The 27,471-nt window shown below is 33.2% G+C and overlaps 3 protein-coding genes across 6 annotated transcripts; 1 reads left to right on the top strand and 2 right to left on the bottom strand.

Annotated features, from left to right (window-relative positions):
• Positions 1-5,805: 5,805 nt before the first annotated feature.
• LOC140891678 (polyphenol oxidase I, chloroplastic-like) lies at positions 5,806-7,781 on the bottom strand. Its single transcript, XM_073300280.1, has one exon. It carries the CDS (start codon positions 7,747-7,749, stop codon positions 5,983-5,985), a length of 1,767 nt encoding a protein of 588 aa, XP_073156381.1. The 5' UTR covers positions 7,750-7,781; the 3' UTR covers positions 5,806-5,982.
• Positions 7,782-11,675: 3,894 nt separating this feature from the next.
• LOC140891491 (interactor of constitutive active ROPs 4-like) lies at positions 11,676-14,296 on the top strand. The gene is made up of 3 exons (XM_073300007.1): positions 11,676-11,949; positions 12,931-12,990; positions 13,073-14,296. The coding sequence occupies exons 2-3, from the start codon at positions 12,977-12,979 to the stop codon at positions 14,121-14,123; spliced, it is 1,065 nt and encodes a 354-aa protein (XP_073156108.1). The 5' UTR covers positions 11,676-11,949; positions 12,931-12,976; the 3' UTR covers positions 14,124-14,296.
• A 2,633-nt stretch (positions 14,297-16,929) lies between these two features.
• On the bottom strand, positions 16,930-23,120 carry LOC140887904 (tyrosine--tRNA ligase 1, cytoplasmic). 4 transcript variants are annotated; one of them, XM_073295493.1, is made up of 11 exons: positions 22,015-22,350; positions 21,703-21,850; positions 20,673-20,962; positions 20,497-20,593; positions 19,234-19,339; positions 19,057-19,139; positions 18,823-18,968; positions 17,905-18,010; positions 17,708-17,767; positions 17,398-17,467; positions 16,930-17,194 (listed from the first exon to the last, which is right to left on the bottom strand). In XM_073295493.1, the coding sequence occupies exons 1-10, from the start codon at positions 22,092-22,094 to the stop codon at positions 17,447-17,449; spliced, it is 1,137 nt and encodes a 378-aa protein (XP_073151594.1). In that variant the 5' UTR covers positions 22,095-22,350; the 3' UTR covers positions 16,930-17,194; positions 17,398-17,446. The 4 variants fall into 4 exon arrangements, with proteins under 4 accessions (XP_073151594.1, XP_073151593.1, XP_073151595.1 ...); XM_073295492.1 differs by lacking the exon at positions 16,930-17,194 and adding an exon at positions 23,004-23,075 and having other exon boundaries at positions 17,277-17,467; positions 22,015-22,096; XM_073295494.1 differs by lacking the exons at positions 16,930-17,194; positions 22,015-22,350 and adding an exon at positions 23,004-23,120 and having other exon boundaries at positions 17,277-17,467.
• Positions 23,121-27,471: the final 4,351 nt, after the last annotated feature.

Genomic DNA, 27,471 nt, shown 5'->3' with positions numbered 1-27,471 from the left:
CAAGGGTGTTGTGTTTAAGGGAGGAAAGCTTTCGGTTTATTTGTACAAGAAAAATGCTACATGTACATAAAAGGTTACACATTGGATTATACATTTTACATAAAATTACAAAATTATCCTTCTATTTTATTTGAAAAAATTATTTTCAAAATACATCAAAAATATTTATATAATATCAAATATAACATATAATCCTCCGTATTCATACCTTTAAACAATAATAATGTAGGATGAGAGATGAATTGGGGCATGGGCTTCCATTAGTTATTTAATACGTATGCGTGTATTTTTTATCAACTACTTTTTTCTCTAGGAATCCGAGCAAAATTATATGAATATTATATATTTGAAAAATACGGCAAATGCGCGTAACTAGACCTGGCCAAGCCCGGAACCGGGACGGACAGGCCACGCCGACCCGGCGGGTTGGCCGGTTCAACCCGGCGGGTCCGACTCTCCGGGTTCGTCGGGTTGACTCATCGGGTTTATCTTTTTAAAATATTATTTTAATTTTAAAAAATAATTTAAATAATATATATTTGATACCCACACATGGGTGAGATTTGAACCCAAAATCAAATGAGTTTGGGATGTGTTGATTTGTTAATTTAATATATTTAAATAATATATATTTGATACCCACACATGGTTGAGATTTGAACCAAAAACCAAATGAGTTTGAGATCTAATTCTTGCCACTAGGTCAAGTGTTGATTAGTTAATTGAATGTGATTGAATATAAATAAATGTAATAACATTTTTATACAAGATATTTAAAGTTGAAATGTAATATATTTTTTATTGAGATAAATAGAGTTTTTAATTGAGATAGATAGAGTTTTTAATATAAGATGTTGAAATATAATATATATTTTTATTGAATAAATATAATAAATTTTTTATTGATATATATATAATTTTTAATGTAAGATGTGAAAAGTTGAAATGTAATATATTTTTTATTTAATAAATATAATATTTTTTTATTGAACTAGATAGAGTTTGTAATATACAACATTGAAAGTTAAAATGTCATATATTTTTTATTGAATAAATGTAATATTATAAGATGTTAAAAGTTGAAATATAATATATTTTTATTTAATACATATAATAGTTTTTTTATTGAGATAATTAAATATTTGATAGACTTTTTAAAGTTCAATTGTACAAAAAAAAAATTTTTTTAAAAAAAATAAGGGTCGACCCGGAACCGGAACCGCCGGTTAACCGGACCCGGACCGGCGGTTTCGAGACCCGAACCGGAACCGGCCACGGGCGGGCCGGTTAAGGGTCGGCCTATTGCGGACCCGGCCCGTGGCCAGGTCTACGCGTAACTTCTATCGATCGATAAAATATAGCGAAGAGAAAATGTTTGTCCAATGGCATTTCGTTTTTCATTTCTTGAGTGGTGGTAATTCAATTTAAGTTAATTAAGTAGGACAAATTTTAATAAAGATATATAAGTTAGGATAATTTGAAATAAAAATCATATTGTGATCTGGACTCTGAAGTAAGATCTTATATATATTTCGGATTATAATGTACTGGAAATCAAAATGTTTTTATTTCAATAGTTATTGTTGTATTTGAATTTGTTTTCTAATAATTAACTAAGATAACTCAAATCTGGGGAAAATTCTTCTATGACAAAATGGTGTAACATTCTATGTTACATATTGATTGACATGTATGACAATTTATATGTTTTAAAAAACTAACACATCAATAAAAACTTAACAAGTAGAATTAACTCTTATTGTAACATAGAATGCTACAAAAATTGTCACAATTGAATTTTTCTCATCAAATGAATTTGATCATGAGGCCCTTCCTGCGAGAGCTAATTTGGCTAGAAGGGGAGTACGGGTATCGATAGACTGTCTGAGATGTAGATGCTTCGGTGCAAAAGAATATGAATTATTTTGGTGTTGGAGTAGTGGCATGGGATGATAAGGGTATGGTTATTTTTGCTCTAGGAAGACTTTTGTATGGGAGTTTTGATCCCTTCATGGCAGAGGCAGTAGCTGTGCTGAAGGATGTCTTGCAGGGAATAAGTTTCATTGGATAGTGGAGACATGATGCGGTAAATGTTGTAAAGGCGATTGGATGTCCAGCCTTACGAGCACCAGCGGCACATGTATTGACACAGATTCGGGGAATCGATCGCTTTGAACTCGAGAGGGGATGTTTGTTATGCTCATAGGTCTACAAATGTGGTAGCACATGTTTTGGCGCATGTTTTGGCAAAGCATGTAATGTTGAAGAAGAATAGTGTTGTTTGGGAGGATGCACTCTCATTACTTTTTAGCCCTTTTGTACGGAATAGTTTTGGCTAATACATATGTTCTTTGAAAAAAAAAAAAAAAAAAAAAAAAAAAAAAAAAAAAACAGTTGGAGATGGCAGAGAAAGTTAGGCAAACCATAGAGATTAGTGACATTAATTATGATAGATTTTTGTTACATAATTGATATTAATTATATGCATCTATACCTGCGATTAAGGGTGTAATCGAGTCGAGCCGAGCCGAGTAGTACATTACTCGAGCTCTAGCTCGACTCATATGTAACTACTCGAGCTCGAGCTCGATCGAGTAGTAAATTTCGTGCTCGAGCTCGAAAATTATAGATATATACATATATATATATATATATATATATATATATATGAATAAAAAATATATTAATAAATAAATAAATATTATATTATATTTGTAGAGTTTTGATATGGTGAGCACCTATCATGTGCACTTATGTGTGCACCTGCTGATGTAGCGTTCACCTATTGGATGTAGAGGATGTCACGTCAGCGGTGCACACAAAAATGCACATCATGGGTGCTCATAATATCAAATCTATATATTTATATATTATATTTATATATATTTATATTGTATTAGATATATTTATGTGTTATCGAGTAGCTCGCGAGCTACTCGAACACAGATATTTAAAGCTCAAGCTCGAGTTCGATGGATGTTTGAGCTACTCGAGCTCGAGCTCGGTCAAATCGAGTTCGATTCGAGTTGACCAAACTACTCACGAGTTATTCGCGAGTAGCTCGGCTCGTTTGCACCCTTACCTGCGACATCAGATCAATTTTCATCACACTCATATATACACGTAAGTACAAGACAAAAATCTATTAGTATGGGCTTCTGGATTTGTTTTTCATGTGCTACTCAATGTAAATGTATGTATTAAACAGATGCAATATATATATATATATATATATATATATATATATATATATATATATATATATATATATATCGTCCCTTAGAAAGGAATTCAAGATCAAACAGAGCAGCTAAATCCAATTCAGAGAAAGAAGAAACAATCAAATCTGGACCACGTGCAGGACTGAAAATTCAAATGTGGACACAAATTGATGAGAATATCAATGAATTGCTTTCTTTGGGCTTTCTCATATATTTTAATGGATCTCTCACTGGCCCATCTAGGAATTTTGCGGACACACTCGTGAAACGAAGTCCATGAGCCATGGTATGTTTTCACTAGTGCCTGGAAGTGATGCTGCTGTGAGTTGTTTTTTTGGCAGCTGACTGCAAGGTCAAATATCGAAATTTATTTAATTTGGTCGTAAACGGGCAACAAACAAAACTCATTACTTTCCCACGAATCTTTTAACATATTGTTGGAATTTTGAGGTATAATGAATTGAAATTAAACGAAAGAAACTCGAAATAAAAAAACTCAAAGAAAATAGACGCTCGGAGACAACAGAAGAAGGGTCAGGGCGCCTAAAAAGGGGTGCCACATCGCCCCTAGAGACTACTTAAATAGTGTTTGGTAGAGCTTCTAGAAAGCATAGGCAGCAAGTGCTTTGCTTCCATTATGTTACTTGGAACTTCCAGGTAGTGCACACTGAGCGCACAAAAAGTTGTATCCTAGTGTTGATAATGCTGTTTGGCAAACTAGTACAAACTTTTTCGAGCATTTCTAATACCATTTCATCTAGAATACGTTTTGTTTTTGTTTTTTTTTTGTGATTTCTTCAAAACTCATGATTCAAAAGACACACCAAGTGTTGAAAACATGTTTATATATGCAAACAATATTAAATATCTTATTAAAATTTCATTTAAAAAGAAAAAAAAAATCAAAGTTTTGAAAGCACTTGCAATTTATATTGTTTTTCTTCTTCTTCTCTGTGCAAAAGAGAGTTTACCTCATTTTTTGATTAAAGAGCAATAGTGTTATTAACACAATTTAAAATTGTTGTATCTTGAGAAATATTATCTAATTAGGCCATCACTCTAGTGATTCAATCCATTCATTTTTTCTGCCATCTTCAAATCTTTCCTAAATCGATACCAAAATTAATTAGGTCGGTTATGAACTCTTGATTTTTGGAAATATCTCTTGATTTTTTTTATATATATATTATTGTGAGTTCATTATATGAATACAGACTTATAGTTTTGATGTGTAACCCGCTCATATCACGAGCGAGTTAATTACTTGAATAGATAAAGTCCAAGCATGCTTTTAACTCTTTCCGATCAATGTGATGATTTTAGAGCTTTTTTCAGCTAAGGCACCTGAAAAAGAAAAGTCTTTATCGATTTGAATTTTCCAAGCAATTATAACCAATTTACTAGCTTGTGCCTCGGTGCAGTGAATATTTTTCCAGTTATAAGTTAAATTATTGGAGCAACATGGACTTAAAAGGTGCCACCTTTATCATTATTACAATTACCTTACAATTATTATTTAACTTCAATATATTTTACCTTAGCTGAAAAAGGCTAAAGTCATCACACCGATGAGAAAGACTTAAAAAGCATGCTTGGACTTTATCTCTAAGTAACTATCTCGCTTCGGATTCGTGATTCGAGTGCATGGGTTAATTGGGAAGGTGGGAGTGACTTCTTTTAATTTTCTCCTGATCAGTTAAATTGTGAGAAATTTAAAATTTTTGCTATGCAAATAATATCTACTTATTATTTACACAAATACCATTTGAATCCAATCATATAACGAGCTAAGCAATGTACGTATTTATCATGATGGGAGATGATTTAATTACATCTGAGCTAGTCTACAAGACACTATATATGACATGAATAAACTCTTGGCCAGAGGTCAGGAGTTCGATTCCCCCTGCCAACATTTTTTTGGACTAGTCTGTCACACAGGGTTTGCCCAGTGTGGTTTACCTGATTAGCGTAGTTTGCAGGCTATTGCGTTAGTCCGAAGATTTACCCAGAGTGCACCGAAAGATAGCGGCTGCGGGTTCTCACGTCACAAAAAAATTAAAGGGCAATGTTTTTTTTTTGATGAAATATTATGAGAGTTTTCTATGTAATACTATATATAGACAATGTTTTCATGGGAGAACATTAAAATACTGTTTTAAAAAATAATAATAATAATGTGTGAAGTACGACGTTGTTTTATTATCTGGTTGGTTGTCACTTGTGTGAACCATGAAAGAGGAATTTCAGATCTTATTGAGTATTAAGACTGATATCTGATGGCGACAACGCAAACAGAAAGAAAAGACGACTAATCTTTGTGTGAGATAATAACCACGATATAGCACGTTGATCATCTCGATCGGGACTCATATGGGCGTAATAAAGTTATATTTTTTGCTAGCCGCTACAAGTTTTAAACTAATGGTAACTAGTGTATGATCCTACGAGAAAATTAACTAAAATTTTTCTTGTGCATATTATTTTGCGTCGAGATGTCCTCCAACTACAGAAGTCTCCTTGTTCTGCAGAGGAATTAATTCGCCTGATATATTTAGATGATTGAATTTTAGGGGAAAAAAAAAACAGCAAACAAAATGGTATGAACATGACAATCAATCCAAATTTAAATTTCCCACACCAATCAAGTGATATGGAGAAAACGATAACATAATCAAACAAAAGCAACACCGCGTGCGCTATACATAGATAGCCTCATCTTATTCGTACTTAAGCAGTAGAAACCAGGAGTACTTGATAATTAAGCACTGGAATTTTTCGGAGGAGGAGGATTCTCGATGATTTTGATACCACCAATGGTAACTCCAGGGCCCTCGTGCCTAGGCACCAAGGTCACAACAATGAAGTCATCATCAGCAACATCCATGTCCTCGTACAAATCCGTCAGCTTCAGCTGGATGGAGGTGGTGGCCGATGTGCTATCCGTTTTGTGCGGCACCTGTGCGTATGTTCCGGCATAAGCCGCCTTGTCCAGCTCCCCTGGATTGTCGTCTTCATCGTTCACAAACACGTCGAACTTGAGGAATTTAGATGTGTCCAATGTTATGTTTTCCAATACCAGCGATTCGTCGGCTTTTCCTTTCTTGGTCTTGGAAACCTGGAACCTCACGATTTTGTCCAGCTTCAGGGGAAACAAGGTCTCTGCTTTTGGTGCCGTGGAGGCAACTCTTGATATTTTAGCCTTGGAAGTCTGGGGTGGAGGCCTGTAGTCCAGCCATGGGAGATCGATTCTCTCGTACTCGAATCCCATTTTCAGATTATCTAAACAGTCCTTCACAGTCACGCGAACAAGCTGTGCATTCTCGTCGTAGAACAGGAACGAAGAATCCAGGAAATCAGGGTCCGTGATCTTCTTGTTTGGAACTTTGGTACTGGGCAAGAAGTATTGCCAAAGAGTCCACATTCGGTCTACATTTGCGTGGTGGCAGTAAAAAAGAGGATCCCTGCCTGCCGTGTAGAAGTTTCCCATGTCTTGTCCCACCCAAACATGTATAGCTGTGTGGGAGCCGCGCTCTGATGAACCAGGACCTGGTTCGGGTGGAGTTCCTTGTAGGTAAGGCTTTCCCATGAAATCATTCGCCGTTGAGTTACCACGAATCATCTCTGTGTACATTATTGTTAGGTTGTTAGCCACAACTTGAAGAGGGTCGGTGTTATTAGTCATGCCAAGATCTACCACAGCGGAAGGTTTGATATGATCCGGGTTACGTTTCGCGTCGTAGATAGCAGAGTTGGGATCTAAGAACATGGGAGGCATGGACATGCCTTTAGGATTGTCCCAGTTCCAGAATGGCAAGGCGAAAGTGAGATCATCGATGAGTTTTCCCAGGATTCTTTCGTAGAAATAAAGATACCACCTGTGAAAAGGAAAGAAAAGCCATGAGTTGTGGACTTGAAGTTTGATGGAGTCTTGGCCAGCTTGAAAATAAGCGGTATTGCAGTAAGCGCAGTGAATGTTAGCTTGCTGCATGAAGCTACGTGGGTCGTCCGCTGGGAGAGCCTTCATCCGCTCGATGGCTAAATTGTACTTGGAAATGTACTCGGGAGAAACTCTGTGAGCAGATGGCCTCATTTTCATCTGGGGAACAGGAGGGATCTGGTAATCAATGATAGTTTGTGAAATCGGAGGGCAGCAGTTGTCTTCTATGGGCTTGCCGGTAATCAAATCGATAGCGGTGCCACACTTGTCTAGCTGCGGGGGTTGAACGGGATTGGCTGAGGCGGGCGGAGTGGCAACTAGGTTGGCTGCAGCGCCGTAGAGGCCGCCGCCTAAGCCCAGAAGCACGTTCCTTCTGTCGACCTTTTTCACTTTGGAAGCAGCTGGCCCCTCCACATTTTGGTTAATCTGCCCACCATTTGCGGCGGTGGTGCAGGAAACTTGGCGGCGGTGGGTGCGGTGGTTTGCATGGGCGGTGAAGTTTGATGGATTGGGGAACACACGGCCGAGAGAGAAGTGGTGGTGGTCGGAGAATGTGGTGTTGACGCATGAAAGATGAAGAGAAGCCATAGTATGTGATGGGAATTATATATGGGCACTGGTGCTGGTTTATTTATAGAGACGGAAGAATGGAGGACGTGAGATTAATAAAGGGATTCCACATGCAATATTTAGTGGATTGCTATGTACATGAACACTATACTATACACACGGTTACACCTTATTTTGAAGTTACAAATTATTGCAAATGCATAAAGAAATGTATTTTTTATTGGGATAATTTTATAATTTAATTAAAATTAGTATAATAAACATGTAAATGTGTGTATAAACCTCTATGTACATATAACATTTTTCATATTTAATAAGTTATGTTATACATACCATGAGAGTTTTTATATATTGCTTACACGATTACAAAATTAATTCAGATGCATTTACTACATTTTTGTTATTAAGCAACGTGTGACTGCGTGTATGATGACCACAACTCATCGTACAAATAGCATATATTATTGTTTAAGATGTTACGTGTGCATACTAAATTACAATTTTAAAACATTATATTTTGCAATTATATTGATTTTAAAAGAAGATTTTGCGAGATGAAAATCTTATTTTATTTTAAAAGAGAAATCGACCCATCTGTTAAGAAATATACGATGATGAAAATTATTTTCAAATTTAAAATTTACAAAGATACATTTATGACTTATGAGAAAGTTAATTGATAATATATATAATGAGGGGTAGATAAGTAATAAGTTTATAACACCTTTTTTCTCTATTAAATAAATAAGTAAATAGTAATATGTAATATATATATATATATATATATTATGTAAGAACCTTTTAGTGTGATTTCTTGGGTTAATCATTAAAATAATATATAAATTGAAACAAAAAACACACATACAACCGTTTTCTTCCACTATCTTATTTTTTCCCTCAATTATGATTTTTTCTTCTTTTTTTTCATCTAACTATTTTTTTATTTTCTCACCAATTTTTGTATTTAATATATAATATAATAATTTTATTTGGCAGTTTTATTTGAAATATAAATTTATTATAAAAACGGATTATCAACACGCAATGCGTGCAACAAAGTGGCTAGTATATATTAGTGGGAGAACTAATAATTTTGTTTTAATTTGATCCTTGAATCTGATGCATGATTTTAAATCTGAAATTTTGTGCATAATAAGTTATAAGTTTGATGATATTTAAAAATTAAAACATGTTAAGAATTAAAAATAATTTATTTTCTGGTAATACTATACATCTAGACAATTTTATATAAAAATAGTGACCAATGTGTCGTATCTTTATCTTTAAAATGTTCAAAATATCCGTGTTAACAAATAATAATTCATAATCAGACAAACATATTATAAGTAACCCTACTCAAACAATTAAAATAAATGTATGCTAAAATAACTATATTCAAGGAATTAATTATTAAGAAGCTTGTGAGAAATCACCCTGAAAGTTCTTAATTTAATACGTGATTTCAATAATTTATAAATTAATTGATTTCAGACCATACTTCAATGATTGGTATATATTTGAGTTTGTGGTAACTCAAACTCCAGTTTTAGGCAGATTGCGGACATATTCTATTGTTGGGCTGGACTACTTAATATTTAATAATTTGGGCCAAACTATTTATTGTGATGTTGGGCTGGATTACTTTAAAGCTTGGGTCCAAAGATTGTTGGGCAATTTTGATCTTGTGGGCTATAGAGAATATTTGCGGTGCATGCTCGCACTCAAAGAGCATGCCTGGACACTTTATACTTTATACTATTTGTATGTTAAATTATGGAAATTATATGGAAAATGGTCCAATTGGCCTCATAACTTGTCCTTTTTCCTACTTTCATCATTTAACATAACAAAGTTGGATTGTATCGTTTAGTCCAAAAAGTTTTTTTTTTATTAACTTTTTTAGTTTTGAGTCTTATTTTATCGGAGCAATGATGTAGTGCCGGGAAATATATATATGCTAGCATACCATCAGAAATGGTTGACTAATAAGAACGTGTATTCTTGGACAATCATATTAATTAAGAGTAAATTTCTTGTGAGACGGTCTCACAGATCTATATCTGATAGATGTGTCAACCTAATTTATATATATATTAAAAAATAATATTTTTGACATAAAATTATATTTTTTCATCAGTCAAGTTAGATCGGTAATCCAAATCATAAAATTGACTCGTGAAACGATGTCATATGAGTTTTTTGACTAATTAAATAATGATTAAATGTGTTTGATTTTATTATCGAAAGAACAAAATTAAATATTTTATATATAAAAAGCTAAATATAATCTAATAGGCCAAGCAAAACATGAATGAGGTTACAAGACATAATTATTCTCTATTATATAATGGATTAACATGTATCAAAACAATATTTATTCTCTTTTCAGGGAAAAATAAAGATAGTTGAGTCATATATATTAAGTTATTGTTGAATTTAGTAAAAGCGAACATCGTGCATATTATAATAAGAACTACAATATCATATTTGTGGGAAATAAGATCACATCCTTGGATATTGTTTGTTGGTACTTAAAAAAAATTGATTATAAACTTTTTAAATAAAATTTTAAACATTTTGTAAAGAAAGTATATAATGATTTATTTTAAGCATTTGTAAATACTACATTAGGATAATATCTTTAAAAGGCTTTTAAGGATGAACATTATCGATAAATGCAAGGTCCACGATTTTTAGTGGATGTTAGTGTTACATATGAAAATATGTCCGTTTTTAGTTCCATCCTTGAGATATTAACCTAAGATTAGGTGAAATTTCATCATGATTTTGATGGCTAAAAATCTGAATGAATACACCACATTAATATACACATATTGATAAATAAGATATGATCGACAATCACCGTTCAAATATATTATTAAAAAAAAGAAGCAGATATATGAATGACAATTATGGAATGGGAGATACACATTATTTTCTCAATTATGATACACATAACGATCACCATAAATGTGACATAAAATTTGAGCTAAAGATTATAAAATCAATAAAAGGTCTTATCTTGTTATATAAAAATTTTCTGCAATGAGACTAGAAATTAACGGACAATAATTAAGCAATTGGAAGACACAATGGACTGAGTAGCATTTTGTGATTTACTAAAACCTACATTCTTTCACGAATTCACTTTCTTTTTTTCTTTTTATTTTATTTAACCCTTGGACCATGCCTGAGTTATTTCATTTTTATTGAAAAACCAATGTTTGTTGATAAATATTTTTAAGGGTTATAATTATGTTTTCTTTTTTCTTTTTTGGTAAAAAATTCAACGTAGGAGCGAAATACAATAACGTATATTAATGACGTAAAAAATAAACTTTTTTTAAAAAAAAAATAACTAAATCTATGTTGAACAATGATCTTATATAGTTTCTTAATGTTAATTGAGCTTTTAATTTTTCTAAATTTGATTCTTAAAAATAATTAACTTTAAAATAGCTAATATTGATAGACTTTTTTGTTGATATTTCAACTTTATGTGAACATTATCATTATTTTTTGGAGTAATATGTGAACGTTATCAAATCATTTATACATGAACCATTTTGACCTCAGTTTAAAAAAAAAGAAAAGAAAAGAAAGAACAATCGCCTATAATAAGGAAGTATTTACTAGAGTTTATTTCAAGCGTTTCTAATCCAAGTTTATAGCTAATAAAATATTTAGACATTGTACCTAAAAATTAGAAACATTTAACATAAACTCTTATGAACTCTATTTTTAAATCTCTTTCCAAATTCAATACCTCATTTTCCGTTCGGACAAAAAACTTATCATCAATCTAAAAGAATACAAAAATAAAATAAAAAAATTATAAGCATAAAACAAAAAAAACTATTCAAATCAAACAAATAAAAAAATATTACTAGAATATACCACTTTTAATTCAAACATTCAAATTCTAAGCCCATTTGTGGCGTTTCTCTCTCCAGCTTTAATTCGTTGTTGTTGGTTATCGCACGTTCATACAGTTTCACCGATTGTCTCCATTCTCGAGAAGAGCTGTCCATATATATCTCCACAAATGCAATCCAAACGGCTAGATAAACCCCAACCCTTTTCTTTCTTTATTTTTAATTAACTTATTTATGTTTTCTTCTTCTTTTGTTTCGTTTTTTTTTTCTTTTTTCTTTTTCATTTAAGGGAAGACTAAGCATTCAGTGAGAATGGAGTGACTGAGGAAGCATATAATCAAGGGTGAGATGTGTGTGTGTGCTTATGTTTGTGGATTTTTTTTTATTATTTGTGCTGTTTTGTGAAGAGTTCCTTTAATGATGTTCTGGTGATATTCAAAGTGTTACATATGTTTTTTTTTTTGTGGGTTTTGTTATCTGTTTGTTTGTTATGTTTTGATACTGAAAAGGGCTTGATTTTTTTTCTTTAATTTGTATTAAGTTTTGTACAAGATTGAATCTTTTCGATCTGACTGTTGGCATTCTTCATCTTTGAACTTTGTCGGATGAAGGGTGTATATAAATCTTTTGGCGTTTCTTTTTCCCTTGAAAAGACATGATTTTTGGACTCGAGGAACACTGGCCTTCTCTAAATTCCAAGTTGTTATCACTGGTTTTATTGGATTATGTAAAGGGTTCCTAGGTTTGGATTGGATTGGATTGGATTGGATTAGTTCTGTGATGGATTACTGCAAATTAAAAAAAAAAACAGAAAAAGAAAGTAAGGTTCTGTGACATTCATTTTAGGAAAGAATGATTCATCTTACTCATGTTGAATTTCTTTTGGTTGACTCATTCTGCTGGAACTTGAGATATCATTAACATCAGTTGAGTGAATCAAAGGAGGCGAGAACTAAACTTAAATTCGTGCATAAGTTATGTTATCCGGTCGTTTGCCTGTCGATCATTCCTTACTCAAATGAAGGGAAAACAGATCTTTCTAATTTATTCTTTTCGGCTACTAATTTCTGTAGAACCAAAGGTACACTTGGTGCAAATCTTAACACTACCTATATGATGTTAGCTACAAGTGTTGGTTTTAGTTTTTCTTTGTTTTATGGCAATCAATTTAAAGTCCGTTGAAGTGTATTTGATTTATTAGTCAAATTTCAGGAACAAATTTTTGCACTTGCATTTTGTTCTTGAATATTAAACATCTTATGTTAACCCCTTCTCATCTTCCATTCTTAGATCATATTCTGATTTTTGCATCGCAATTATGCAGATTGAATTTTGAGCTGCTGTGAAAGTCTTTTTTGTAGCCTTAAAAAATGCCAAGATCAAGGTAGTTCTCAGAATCAAGATTCTCCTTCTATGCAGTGTGTTGTTATCTTTCCATTTAGTTGATGCGTAGTATCATGCAACAGGTTAACATCAGAAATGCCCCAGAGGCAATCGCCCCGAGGCCCACCTCATCTCAAAACTTCAAGCTCTGATACAGATCCCCTCCATCGACCTAGGACTGAAAAGAGTCCAAAAATACCAGAGGGTCGTTCCCCTCGTGGTGTCCAATCCGATCCGGCAAACAAAAAGAAACTCGGGACACGCATTGCTGATTTGGAATCTCAACTTGGTCAAGCACAGGATGATCTCAAGAGTCTTAAGGATCAGTTGGCTTCGGCAGAGTCTGCTAAAAAAGTGGCCCAAGATCAGCTAGAGATAAAATCCAAGAAACAACAAAAGGTTCCTGAGCCAGTAGAAATTCGAAAAAAGCCCTCAAGTGACATGGAAACACAATTGCCAACCACGAAAGACAGCATCAGTGCAGCGATTGAAAAGTCGGAGGATGTTCGCAAGGAAACCGATGTTTTTGAAGTTCCTATGGAAACTAAGACAACTTCAGAGCCCGATAATCCTTCAATTGATGAGTTGACTTCTAAGAGTGATGACACGGCTCTATTGAAGAATAAATTAGCTGAGAAGAGCCAAGAATTGGACATTCTTCGTCAAGAAAATGAGAGTTTAAAAACAGAGCTCAATGAGAAGTCACTTAAAATATCTTCATCTCAATCTGAAATAGATGAGCTGATATCGAGGTTGAATAAGGCCGATCAAGAACTCGAAAACACTAAAGCCAGTGCTTTCCAGATGAATGAGAAGCTAGAAGCTACCGAAAAGGCCAAGGAGGAGTTGGAAAACGAGATGAAGATGCTACGCGTGCAAACCGAGCAATGGAGAAAAGCAGCCGATGCTGCAGCATCAGTTCTAGCAGGGGGGACCAAGATAACGGGAAGAAGGATTCCGGAGAGGTGTGGATCAATGGATAAACATTATGGAAGCACGTTCCAACCGATTGGTTTTGCTGATTCCCCCGGACCGAACGAGGATGATGCTGATGATGTTTTTGGAAGTGGGAAGAGGAAAGGTTCTGGTATGAAAATCTTCGGAGAGCTGTGGAAAAAGAAAGGCCTGAAGTAGTGTGTTTGATGAAATTCTTGCTCGTGTTTTGGCTGGGGAAATGGTTGCTCACCATTTGATTTTCCCGTAGACAGGCTTTGGCTTGAACCTGGTCTCTGTAAATTTATATTTTATGCTTCATCTCTGGTAATGTTTGTCAGACAGACTGCTATATTATTCGAGTAAATTATTATAACAAGTTTTTTCTCGCCCCCGTATTAGGATAGGATACAAAAAATAAACTATTTTTCTTTTTAAAAATGTTTAAAAAAACCCTCCATTTTAAAATATTTGAGAATAACCAGACTTCCGCAAGTTAGGATTAACATTTGTATTTGGACCAACAAAAGAATTAAATACATGTTAAATTAGATTGAATCGATGCCACATTGTAGGAACCAAGGGCATCGGAAGATTGAATTGATGTCACATTGTAAAGAACTAAGGACAAGGACATCTTCGATGGTTCTCCATTTTCGAAAACATCTTCGAAATGGATAAGTAAAAATGTTTCAACCCTTCTTTATATTTTTCCTATTTTGATGCATGCTACAATGATATCAATGGATAACTATTTTGGAGAATGTCCTTATTTACGAAAATGTCGTACTCCAAAATTACAAAATAACCATTTTGTATTATTTTTATTTTTCCGGTTCATTTCGTATATATATTTTTTCATTTCAATCTTTCTATTTAATTTTAATGGTTTTTGGGTATTTGTTAATGTATTCAAGTTTCCTCCTTTTTCTTATTTATTAATTATTAATTTATTGTAATCGATTTATTGGGAAGAAAAAAACAAACGAAAACAATAATTAAATAAGATCGTGACAAAAAAATATATTCAATGGCATAATTTTACCAAAAAAAAAAGGAATATGGGTTGAAGAAAATTTTGAAATAGAAAAGTCAATACTCTATTTTGGAGAATAGAGAATGGAAAAATGGATAACATGATTGGAGATGTCCTACAAACGAACCGTTGAAGCTTGGAGTCTTTTTGCCATGTATTTAAAGAACTAAAAAATTATAAAAATACATGTCAAAGCTCGAGTTTCTTTCCCATAAATGAAGAAACTCCATTATCCCATTTTTTAAAGTAAGGCTTTGGTTCAAGTGATCCATTGATAAGATTTTAATAGAACATATCACATTAATATCTTTACGGAAAAAAAAGAAAAAGAAAAATCTATTAAAATAATACACAGTCAACAAATCTTATGTTTCACAAAAATGCGGTTTAGTACATGCCGCCCGCAGGGCACTACACTGCGAGTGACTTGTAACCCCATGATTAGTCAAAATTAGTGGGTAATGCATTGTATGCGTTAGAAAACTCCAATCGACACGGATTTCTTGATCTATTGTAGCACCATGTGTCCCAAAAATAGGACAGGTCTCGAGCTCGAAACTCTGTAGATCCCACCCCAATATCATATTAAAAAACCACCATTCCAAAACTCCAAATACTACAAGGAGAATCCAGAACAACGCGGTTTTTGAAAAGCATTCAAACAGCAAAATGCACACTATAAATTGGATTTAAAAGACATCAGGGTTAATGGACAGAGATTGGAGGGGGCTTAAACAAATACATGGAAAAGCATGCTTCTGTTTCTCTCCTACACAACAAGGCTAACTTTGCTGTTCAAGTCGATCCAAAGGTATTTTTCGAAGTTCGAGGATGTTAAAATGGCTACAGCAGGGAACCTTCGTCAAATATTTCATGCTACCTACTAGGACACTATTACTATGATAGATGGATATCATTCATCAATATATGTAGGGTGGACCCCACATGTATTGATAAATGTCAACCTTTAGATGTATGTCAAGACAGTGCCCTTACAGGTAGCATCTAACTAGAAAGAGTGTATTTTTTATTTCTTTCCTCAAAATTTTAGAGATTGAGAGTTTCCAAACACGACAAATCATTTCCAGGGCGCTGATTTAGAGATTCCATCAGTGAATCTTTTTCATTTTTTGCAAGTCTGGGATGCTTTCAAATTATGGGGGTCAGAACATGTCATATGACTCGTATTAGGGGCGTACCAACTTTCCAAATAGGAAGTTTGTGTTTGATTTGAAGGAGGAAAGACTCTCGAAATATTTCATGTTATCTGTAAATGATACATCTAGGATTTACATTTATCAATGCATGTGTCACATTGTTGATTTCCTCGCTTGATTCATAAATAAATAAATTTTGGGAGACATTATAATCAATTCAGTAAAAAAAATTCCAACTATAGCGCATACTTGAAATCATGCGTCATTCTTAATCTTTCTGAACTTTCAGTATGTCACAAAGCAAATAAACCTTGTTCAGGCCGTTTCGGGCTTATGTTCAAATGTCTTGTTACGAGTTGATGAGTCGTTAGTACAAGAATAATGTCCTCACATCATATCCAAATGTCTAATTTAATTTGGGTGTTAAATAATCCATATAATTTTTTACAAGCAATAATCCATATAATTTTATGAACCACATGAATTAATTTTGAACCATTTGATTTTGCATCAAATATGTTATTCTTATGCTAACATGAACTCAATCTATCAAGAAATAACGCTTGATTCATTGAACTTTCACAACTACTGAAATACGTGCGTCTGAAGAATTAATTTACAAACAAATTTGTAATGGGCTCCAACAAATAAGGTTTATAAATTACTTAATTAATTTAAAATTTAAACATATTAAAACTAAAATCATACCTTTGAAATCCATGTGCTTAAAATATTCGAGTGAACTCGTATGAAGGATTTAAAATTCAAACACCTAATTTTCTCGTAATAAATGTTGAGACTATATTTACCACCCTGTGAAAATGTTAAATATATATATTTTTAAAAAAGATATAAAAGCCTACATATAAAATTAAAGGTCTTTCATTCAGCCTATTTGCAGAGGGTCTTACGCCTGATTTTTTAAATACAGAGTTTTACAATATGATTAATGTCATGTAGAGGGAAAAAAAATCCTAAATCTGATATTAATTCATGGGCTATGGTGGAATATTATCACGATGTCTTGCACTCTTGCTCCCAGTAGAAGCTTGTATTTTCGAGGAGTCATGGGCAATAATCTAAGAAAATGGTAAAGAGAAAAAGTATAGAAAAGAGTAAGACAAGACAAGAAAATTCTGATAACAAAAGGGTATATCTCAGTTATAAATAACCTTAAACTTTTAATACAAACACAAAAAATTTTGGTTTTACAAAGTATACGGATGAAAATTCAATACTTGAAGAAATGATAAAAATATTAGTGCAAATGAAATTCACTAACTTTGTGGAGCATTATTTATGGCATTCAGTTTGTATGCTACCATCCCACATTATCTGGTTACCTTGTAACCCTACATTTCGGAAGAAAATGAAGAATGTGAGCACAAACGAGGAATATTGATTCGATAATGTTAACTCGCCGTCACATTTAAAATCCAAATTCAACGTATATTATATGAATTTAATTAATAATCTCACGCTAATGATTATGTTTTGCATATTATTATATAAAATATTTTCAAAATAAAAAGCTAACCAAGGCATCAAATTCAAAGTAGAGCCGAAGTTAATAAAAAATACATGCAACATACCTTTACCCTTTTCAATAGCTCCTTGGCCTTGGGGTCATTAATGAAATGATCACGCACCGGCTGAACAACATAAATTTAATAATTGCATGAGCACGTAGAAATGCCGATAGAAGATAAACCCACAATTATGATGTATGAATATTGTAAAAATGGAAATGCATAACAATAACAATTAGAACCAGTAAAACATGAATGACCTGTAGTATGCGGTTTATCGCCTTTGATAGAGCAGGTTTTAGATCCCCCGGGTGCAGATCACCATTTTCATAATCATCAGCTAAATCTTTGAAACTCTTGAAGGTCCTAAATAACAAGACATTATTTTTATGGAAGAAGTTTGAAAGGTTAATACATACACATAACGAGCTTCTCTATCAAGTTGTTTAACAGTTTCAGCAAAGCGAGAGAATTGATGCAAAATAGTTGCTAGCTTAGCTTTTAGTGCAGAGATTCTTACGGATCCTAATCCTAACCCTGTAGCCCATCACGTGCAAAATACTATCAGAGAAGAATATGAGTTGGAATGCTGAGAGCCAAGTGATGCAGAGACAAAATGTCACGTGCAAAAGCAATCTCACAAACAGAATGATTTGGAATAATCACTGTCCGACATCAACAGGAACATCACTTTTTGAAGTTAAAACTAATTGTATACCCTCAATCTAGCTTAGCTTATAGTGCGGAGATTCTTACGGATCCGATCCAAATCCTAACCCTGTAGCCTGATCAAGAAGTTCAAAATGTCATCAGAGAAGACTGAGTTGGAATGCTGAGAGCCAAGTGATGCACAGACAAAATGATGCGTACAAAAGCAATCTCACAAACTACATGATTTGGAATAATCACTGTCCCACATCAACAGGAACATTACTTTCAAAAGTTAAAACTATTGTACACCACCATCTCACATCGTCTTGAGTGAAGAGCTCGAAAACCGTTTAGAGAACTATATATTGAACTCTTGTAGAGACTTTAGCAAATCAATTTCACGAAGTTAAAACAATTGCAAAATGTTTACTAGTGTAGCTAGGTAAGTGGAGCCTACCTCCCTCACCATGTGGCCAAAGTAGTAACTAAAACAAATGGAAGATAAGTAAAAAGTAAACAACACTCACTTGTCACCACCGTTTTCTGGTTTTCTCTCAACTGTGAACTCATTGAACCATGGAAAAACAATGTATTTGATGTACTCCATGCACGGATTCTTTTCCACCACCTTTGGAGGGCAGAATGCTTTCTTTATCTTCACATTCACATCAGCCTGTGAATTTATTCGTAAAATGTCCATGGTTGCAAAAATTTTAGAAGAACCATATTGCAAAGAAAGAACATGGGCAACCAGAAGGTACCTCTTCGTCTTCCATGTAGATAGAAGATGATGGATCACTCTTTGACATCTTCTCCTGTCCTTCCTGCAAACCAGGAAGCATATCTGCACATGAAAATAACCAAATGCAACAGAGCACTAAGAACTATTTAAACTAAGTGTCAGGGTAAAGCATTAAAACAATTCTACAAATACGTACGGTGAGACAATATTATAGGCTTGTTTTTTCTCTTGATGTCATCACAGTACTCCCTCGCAAGCACATTCACTTTACGTTGGTCCATGCCCAATTGGCAGATATCAGCCTATATAAACCACCAGTGTATAATCGGCGTTAAAACGTAGAATGAAAAAATAATTTGGTCATGGTGATAAGTTACAAGAGAAACAGTACAACGTGGAAAAGATCAACTACACTAATGGCACCCAACCGATAAAACATTGTTAAAAAATTCATCATACACTGTCTGTTGCTTTATACCCTAGCTTAGATAGAACTGGATTTCTAGGTGCATAGCCAGGGCAAAAAAACTTGTACCTCAAGCAAGGTTCTAAAATTCGCTAGGCGGACCAGCACTTAGTGCCTAGGTGTAACGTAATAAATCACATATTATAACTCCAACATAATAACATCAAATTTAAAATGAGTTCAAAATTACATAACTAATAAAGCACCACAAATTTAGTCTACTTTCCTCCATAATTTTCTCTACTTATTATTCTCCATAGTTTTCTTCTCTTCTCTTTGGAAACCGCGTTGAAAGCTTTTCATACAAGGGTGAATAAAATTTTTCGTCAGTGTTTTTTTTTCTATTGGGCTTATAATTTAAAAGCCCAAAAAAAAAAGATCCTTTCCGCCTAGAGCCCGCCTAGGAACCAAGGACGCCTAGGCTGGCCGACTAGCACTTTCTCGGTGCGGTCGGCTGGCCCCTAGCGCCTAAGCTGATTTTTAGAACACTGAGCTCGAGGTTCACACAACCTAGCGATTGAATATTGATATCTAAATTCTCAACTGGCGAAAACACTAGTTCCTCATGACTAAGAAGTAAGACTAAAATATATTCCTGGGTGAAAATCAAACAATCACTTGAATTTAGGAGTCTGAAGTCTGAACTTTAGATCAAATTAGCAACAACTTGAAACCCAGGACTGAGAATAAACATTGTGACCTTTTGGCATTAACTTATTTTATTGTGTAATAATGCATCAAACTTTTAGAGTAACTAACTTGCTCATTTTAATAGATAGACAAAAAATGTCCTTACTTTCATATTTCAATAAATTTATTATTTATCACTTTTAACAATATCTTTCATTTTTTTTTTTTCAATTTAAAAATAATCAAAATATCAATTTGTCTTCCGATATAACAGAAATTTTTTATGCACGTGAATTCTCGCGTGCGTAGATTACTTATATTAATTATTAATTCATTCAACAAAGCATATACATAAAAAGTCACCTTGAGAAAAAAGATATCAGCACATTGCATGCATGGGTAGAATATCTGGGCAGCTGACAATTCATCTTGCTCGGAACGACCCATAATTTGACAACACCTGTACGCCCCCCAAAACAGACAAACAAATCCGTTAATATTGATACATCCAAATATCAATTAAAATGAAAAAAAAATACCTCACAATCCTTGGAAGCTTGTTCCTCCGAGCTATATCCATTACAAGAGGCCAGTACTCATGAGCCCGGGAGTTGATCTCTTCAGAAGACCATATAAATTCTACCTGACCACTTTCAAGATTCATTCCAACAGCTTTCCATATCTCAATCAAATACTGTCCTATAACTTGGATTTTCTTCAAGTCACCACCCATTTTGTTGTTTAGCTGAGCAAACCAATCTGCAATCCAAATTTTCACTTTGCAGCCAGCAGAGGTCAGCTTATTGACATTGATGGCCTTCATGACTCCCTATTCGTAGATACAAAACAGATATAGTCATAAACATAATTTCAGCAAGGCTATTTAAAATATGTCAATGTATATCTTTATCTCCTGGGAAAATGCACTCTGTAGTCTCTGAAAAATATTATAGACAGCTCATACATTGTATAATTTACAGCCATCAGAGACAGTGCAAGGAACAATATTAAAGCTTGATCAATTATAGATATTCAAAATGACAAAACACATAAGCATAAAATACTATAAATATTTTCAATCACATAATCCATGCATGCCAATCATAAGACGGTAAAACAAAACTATCCACCATCATCCTCATAACATTATTAATCCTACACAACTAACACAAACTCATTGGTGAGTAGAATACTAGATTAAAAAATTATTATAACAATTTGCACGCTAGCCAGTTCAACCCACCGAAAAACACAACCAGAAAAAGATTATGAATTTAAAAGCAGTCCAATATATCTATACTCGTCCAAGTCACATATTCAATTTATTCACTTGTCAATGTTCTATGCAGGAAACAACTTGACCAGTTCAAAGTTTCAAGTTCCAACCAAGAATGATTGCCAAGAAAATCCGAATTGGATATCAGTCAAAATAAGCTCAAAATAACAACAAAAGGCACCAAATTTCTACTACACCAATAAACCAATTTAAGATCACCGCAGTATAAACTTCAGACTTGAAGAAAAGGAGAACTTTTCTGAACTTTAACACAACTAGGCGCAGTAAATGACCTGAGCAATGTGCATTCTGCCAGAGGGTTCGAACCCATCGTAGCAAATGGGATTTGGCTTGTTAGCCAATAGTCTCTCCAACTCATCCTCCTGTATGCACTCTTCACCGATGCTTCTTATCACATCGAACCTCTCCTTCACGCTCATTCTAATAAGAATTTCATCAAACGACTCAAAACCCAAAAAATATCCTCAAAAATTTTATTTGAAAACAATATGAATACTAAAAACATTAAAGATATTTAAAAGGTTGTAAACATAAAGACAGCATAAACTGCTACAAATCCCTTGAAGAGAAAGAGAGAGATTTACTGGGATTGAGGAGAAACAGAGAGGGACTGGAGAGATTGAGGGAGAGGAGTCTCACTACTGTGGCAATCGTCGTTCTCCATCGCTGACAATGAAGGAATTTAGGGTTTCAGCAATTTGGGGAAGTTATGGTTTCTTCCACCGACGCGTGAATATCTTAAATCTTGATTCTTAGGTGGCGTTAGGGTTAGGGCTCTATGAAAATATGGGTGCAGTCTATGCTACCCACCCGGGCAGTGCCAGGTGGATCCAACGTTCGAATCATCCGGGAGATCAAATGTTGAAACTCATTGATCTGCCGGGTGATTCAAACAGTTGGAACCTCATCCGACACTATTTGCTCTTTCGGGTGATCTAAACCGTTGATGCTGGCAGATCGGGCACAGCATAGACTGAGCCGAAACAGTATGATGTTGAAAAAACAAAATATATAAATATAAATATAAATATATAAAAAGTTTGAAATGTATTTTTTTTATATAATTATTGTAAACCTACATCATTATTACCGATTTGAGACATGGGCGATAAAGTATGGAGCAACTGATGCTTCATTTGTATTTGAACAAATTAATTTATTTTTGTATAATCGGACCGACCGAAATTTTTAAAAAAACCTATCAAACAGTTAGGGCTGAGCATTCGGTAACCGAATTGTGAATAACCGAACCGAACCAAATTAATTTTACAGAACCGAACCGACCGATTTACTTATTATAACCAATCAAAACCGAACCGAAAAAAAATCGGTTACGGTGACCGAGTTAACCGATTTTCTTTGAAAAAAATTAAAAAAAAATCTGAAAAAGGAATTACAAGAAAAACCAGAAACTTTCGTTGATTACAGTTTAGCAGCAAAACCGTGCAATTGTTATACAAATCTCTTTTTCAACCTAAAAATCAGTCATATTGTTTACGAGCAAAAACACGAGTTTTGGAAATTAATGGAAGGGGTGTAGTGACTGTTTAAAATAATTTTAATCAGAACTTACCTCAGAGAAATCGACTTTTTGAGAGATGAAAGATGAAGAACTCCCGAGGATGATGGCCAACGATGAGCAGAGAGACGGAGAGATCTCTCAATTTAGGGATTGAGGTATTGGGCCGAGATTGAGGTATTGGGCTGCTCATGTGTGCTTCTTTTGAATTTTTGCAGCCCATGATCATGAACAATTTTATTAAAGTATGTATAAAAGTATAAAAAATAAATATATTTTGACAAATCGGTTAAATCGATTAACCGATTTTTTAAAGTAAAAAACCGAAACCGAACCGATTTAATCGATTTTGACCGAAATTTTTGAAAATGAAAACCGAATTTCCGAATTAACCGAACCGAATTTCCGAATTTGATCGGTTCGGTCGGTTAATTCAGTTTAACTGAATTGTTGCTCACCCCTAATCAAACTGGATCAAAGTATAATCGATTTGAAATTTCGTGAACGAAGGCTGAGAAATGATTCCTAATAAGCTTTCTCAAATACTACTTAATTCATTGATTACAAAATTGACAGGTTGCTGGTCTAGATGAAGCTAGAATTTTTTTTCTTTAATTATAAGGGAAAGAAACCTCATGTGGGACATTTTCCAGCTTGATGTTGATGTGCGGTTCAATCATGTAATTGGCTATGTTAGTGTTGGAGAGTGATAAGGGATCACCATGGTACAATCTGTGCTGCATCAACAATGGGAATTCGCAATACAGGGTCGGTGGTAGCCGCGGAATTGTTGGCAATTTTTCATGGCTTATTGCTGGCAACTCAAGGTGCTTTGTGGATGTTTGGGTGTTCTCGGGTTCCTCTGTAGTCATCCAAGCAGTGATGTCTTCTACCAAAAAATCTTAGCCCGGATGGTTGTCTTGTTTCAAACATCTATGATATTTTCAATTCGGGTAGCTTTCATAGTTTGTGTTTTAATAGTAGATGTGCGAACAAGATTGCTCATTGTCTTGCGCAATACGCTATCTCTAATCCCTCACTCGTATTAAAGGTTGATGGTTTTTACCCATTTTGGTCAATGGATGTAACTTCGACTGATTTGTCTAATGAATAGTTTTGTTTGAATTAAAAAACAAAAAACAAAAAACAAAACGAAACAAAATTTACAGGTTTATTTTTTATTTTAAATAATAATAATAAGAAAGGAGAGGATGGGCTGAATGGTTGGGGATGAGTTCTAACTTTTGGGTGTTCGAGTTTAGGGTTGAATTTTGGGTATCTTGTAAGCCCATAGCACAATACATATATAAATCAAATCAAATCAAATCAAATACCACAAATATAAAATATTGAAATCTATATAAAAATTAATATTATTTTTAAAATTTGATTAATTTGGTTAACCGATTTTTTTTTATAAAAAAAACTGAAATTAAATTTGTCCCATTTTTTTTAATTAAAACCAAATTTCTGAATTGACATAACCGAATTTTCGAATTAAGTTCAACTGGCTAATTCGGTTTTAACCGAATGAATGCTTAATACATCACATATCAATTTTAGGTAGTGTTTGATAGAGCTTTTAGAAAGCACTTCTCAACTTTTCGCTCACAAAATTTCAAATTTTTATTAGCGAAAAAGCTGATAAATGCTTCTAAGAAACTATCCCAAACGCTACCTAGGTTGTATTTGGATAGAAAATTTTAAATACATTGATTTCGTTTATAATTTTTTGTTAACTTGAAACAATAGATCAATTTAAATTCATATCTTGATTATTTACACGTTAGTTATACAAAGCAATTCAGAGACGAATCTAGGAATTAGAGTTGGAGAGGCTTGAATTTAATATAATAAATTATATATTATTACCATAAAATATAAAAAAAATTATATACAATATATTTGAAACTCATTTGATAATTTTATGAATTTAAAATTTTGTGTATTGTGACAAATGACAATAAATATGATTTAATTTTTTTTCTCAATCCACATAACTTATTTTGATCAAGCATTGAATAATTGATCAAAACTAAAAAAATTAAATTTTTATTATTTAAGAATTACAATTTTTAACTCGAACTCAATTATCAAAATTATCATTTTTGTATACATTTGTATCGCACAACACTTACAATATTTAAAATTAATCTAAAACAAAGAAATTTCGTGTGTGTACTTAAGACTTGTGAGCCCAATCATGAGAGTAAATTTTTTACCGAAAGTTTTTAGAGAAACAATGCTTATATTATAAATGTAATAATTTTACAACATTATTAATCATTTATATATATATATTTAAAAAAAAATTGGGGTGAGCTATAGCCCACCACAGCCCCAACATAAATCCATCCATGCAAAGCATAATGAATTTCAAATGACAACATTATTGGTGAATTTGAAACTCATATATACCAATGAAAAATATTAAATGTTATATAAATATGAAATGAGTGAGTTTGAAATTTATTATCTCTAAACAATAAAAATACATGGTTTCAAAGAAAATAAATAAATATATATAAATTTGAAATCATTCCATCCAAATGTAACCTAAAGATTGAGGAATTGATATTACTTTCAATACTGTACGTAAACGGGAATTTACATCCAATATATATAGAAAAAAAAAAAGAATATTGAAGAAATATGTTGTTATTAATAATAATAATTATATCATCAATCAAGGTAAACAATATGGTTAGTATGGTAGAAAGATATTAGTCCAACTTCGAAATTTACTTGTGCCTGCTTAATTAATTAAGAATTAAATTATCTCATTTTCAACAGCAACGGAAAAGGATATAAATATTAATTAACTTGAAGGCTAGAAGACTACTGTATAATTCTCGATACTTTCAACAGCAACGGAAAAGGATATAAATATTAATTAACTTGAAGGCTAGAAGACTACTGTATAATTCTCGATATTTTCATTCCAACGTACGCTTCAAAATCACACCATATGAAAAAATTTGTCCTAAATAAAAACTGCAGAAACAAATAATACTCGCCGTGTTCGGCCGAGTATTATATGATTTCAGTTAATGTTGCGTACGTACGTACCATCGGACGATTATATAAAATTACATGAGTTTTGATGTCAACAGTTGTTGGAACTATATATTTTGTGAGCTCACAACTAAAAATAAATTGGAACAGTTGTTTTTTCAGGTTAAATATTTTAAAAAAAAATACTTGAAGAGTTGGCCATTAAAGTGTTGACTAGTGTGCTTCTATAAACGGATAAAGATCATCATGTGCCAAAGCTACTCCATCGTAAGAATTAACTATAGAGCCATAAAACAATTGTTTTCAGGATGTGTTTCAATATAGGATTAAGGAGGAGTAGCAGAAGGAAAAGTGGTATTTATTCTTCTAAATATGCAACAGGACACTTCAGGCCAGCCTACTCAATATTATATATAATCTGCGTGAACGAAGCGAACCCCAGGAATCAAGATCAAATAATTATGGGGCTTTGGAGATCTTGGCTGGGGCCGCTGCGGCTGGGATCACTGCCACCGTCATTGCGGACGCCGTGGTTGCTGATTCAGGCTGTGGTTGTGGTGGTGCTGGTTGTGGCGGCGGGTGCGGTGGCGGACGTTGTGCTGGCTGTGGCGGTGGGTGTGGAGGTTAATTAAACTTTGGTCATGTAACTGAGAGTTGCAAGCTTGCAACAAAACTAAGACATACCTTTTGTGCTCGTGGACAAGCTCTCGACCTTGTGACGTGAGTTGGTTTTTGTTGTCTCCGTCAATTCCATAAATTATTATTGTTTTGTTACCCTTCGCAACAGTGTGCAAGATAACAAGATAACATGAGCGCCAGCCGAATCGTCATTTAACTCTTTCCACACACACACACATATATATATATATATATATATATATATATATATATATAATAACTGAGTTTTTGCCAAAAATAGTAAAATCTCGCCAAAAAAAATTAGCTAAATAAGGAAAACAAACACAATTTATTTCTATTTCTGTCCCATATGCACCACGATATATATTTTATTAATTTTTAAATATAGATCATATAATTGACGAATAATTAGAAATTTATAACATTTTGATTTGCAAAAAATTTTAACTATTAAATGTAGATAAAAAAAATACTACAAATATAATAATTAATAATTTGAAAATTTAAAAATTGCTTAATTTTTTTAAAACATTTAAATAGTTTATAATTTATAATTTCGAAGGTTGATTTATATCATCAATATTTTAATATAATATAATAATTATGTAATTAGTGAAGCTAAGCTCAAATAATAGAGATATTTTATTTATTTTATCTTTAAAATAAAATTATTCTGGAAGTGCGACACTAATTTTATGTAATCTCGCTAATAATAAGGTAACAAAATAATTAATAATATTTCAACCAATAATTATAATTAAAATAATAAAATCAAAAATAATAACAAAAATATAATACAATTCCAGTATAGAAAACATGTAAAACCATATTTAAGATTTAGAACAAATAAAAATAAAACAGCAAAAAC

The sequence above is a fragment of the Henckelia pumila genome, chromosome 3, assembly GCF_033568475.1.
Source record: "Henckelia pumila isolate YLH828 chromosome 3, ASM3356847v2, whole genome shotgun sequence".
NCBI lineage: Eukaryota > Viridiplantae > Streptophyta > Magnoliopsida > Lamiales > Gesneriaceae > Henckelia > Henckelia pumila.
Note: the sequence above shows the minus strand (reverse complement) of the source record. Positions and strands in the feature narration are given on the sequence as shown.

Bases quoted from the DNA above. Each gene is read 5' to 3' on its own strand.
- LOC140891678 (XM_073300280.1), bottom strand. From the start codon at position 7,749: ATGGCTTCTCTTCATCTTTCATGCGTCAACACCACATTCTCCGACCAC.
- LOC140887904 (XM_073295492.1), bottom strand. From the start codon at position 22,094: ATGGAGAACGACGATTGCCACAGTAGTGAGACTCCTCTCCCTCAATCT. The intron at 20,594-20,672 runs GTATTTTTTTTT...GGGGGCGTACAG, and splicing joins AAGCTTCCAAGGATTGTGAG to GTGTTGTCAAATTATGGGTC. The intron at 17,468-17,707 runs GTATGTTGCATG...TCCGAAATGTAG, and splicing joins AGCTATTGAAAAGGGTAAAG to GGTTACAAGGTAACCAGATA.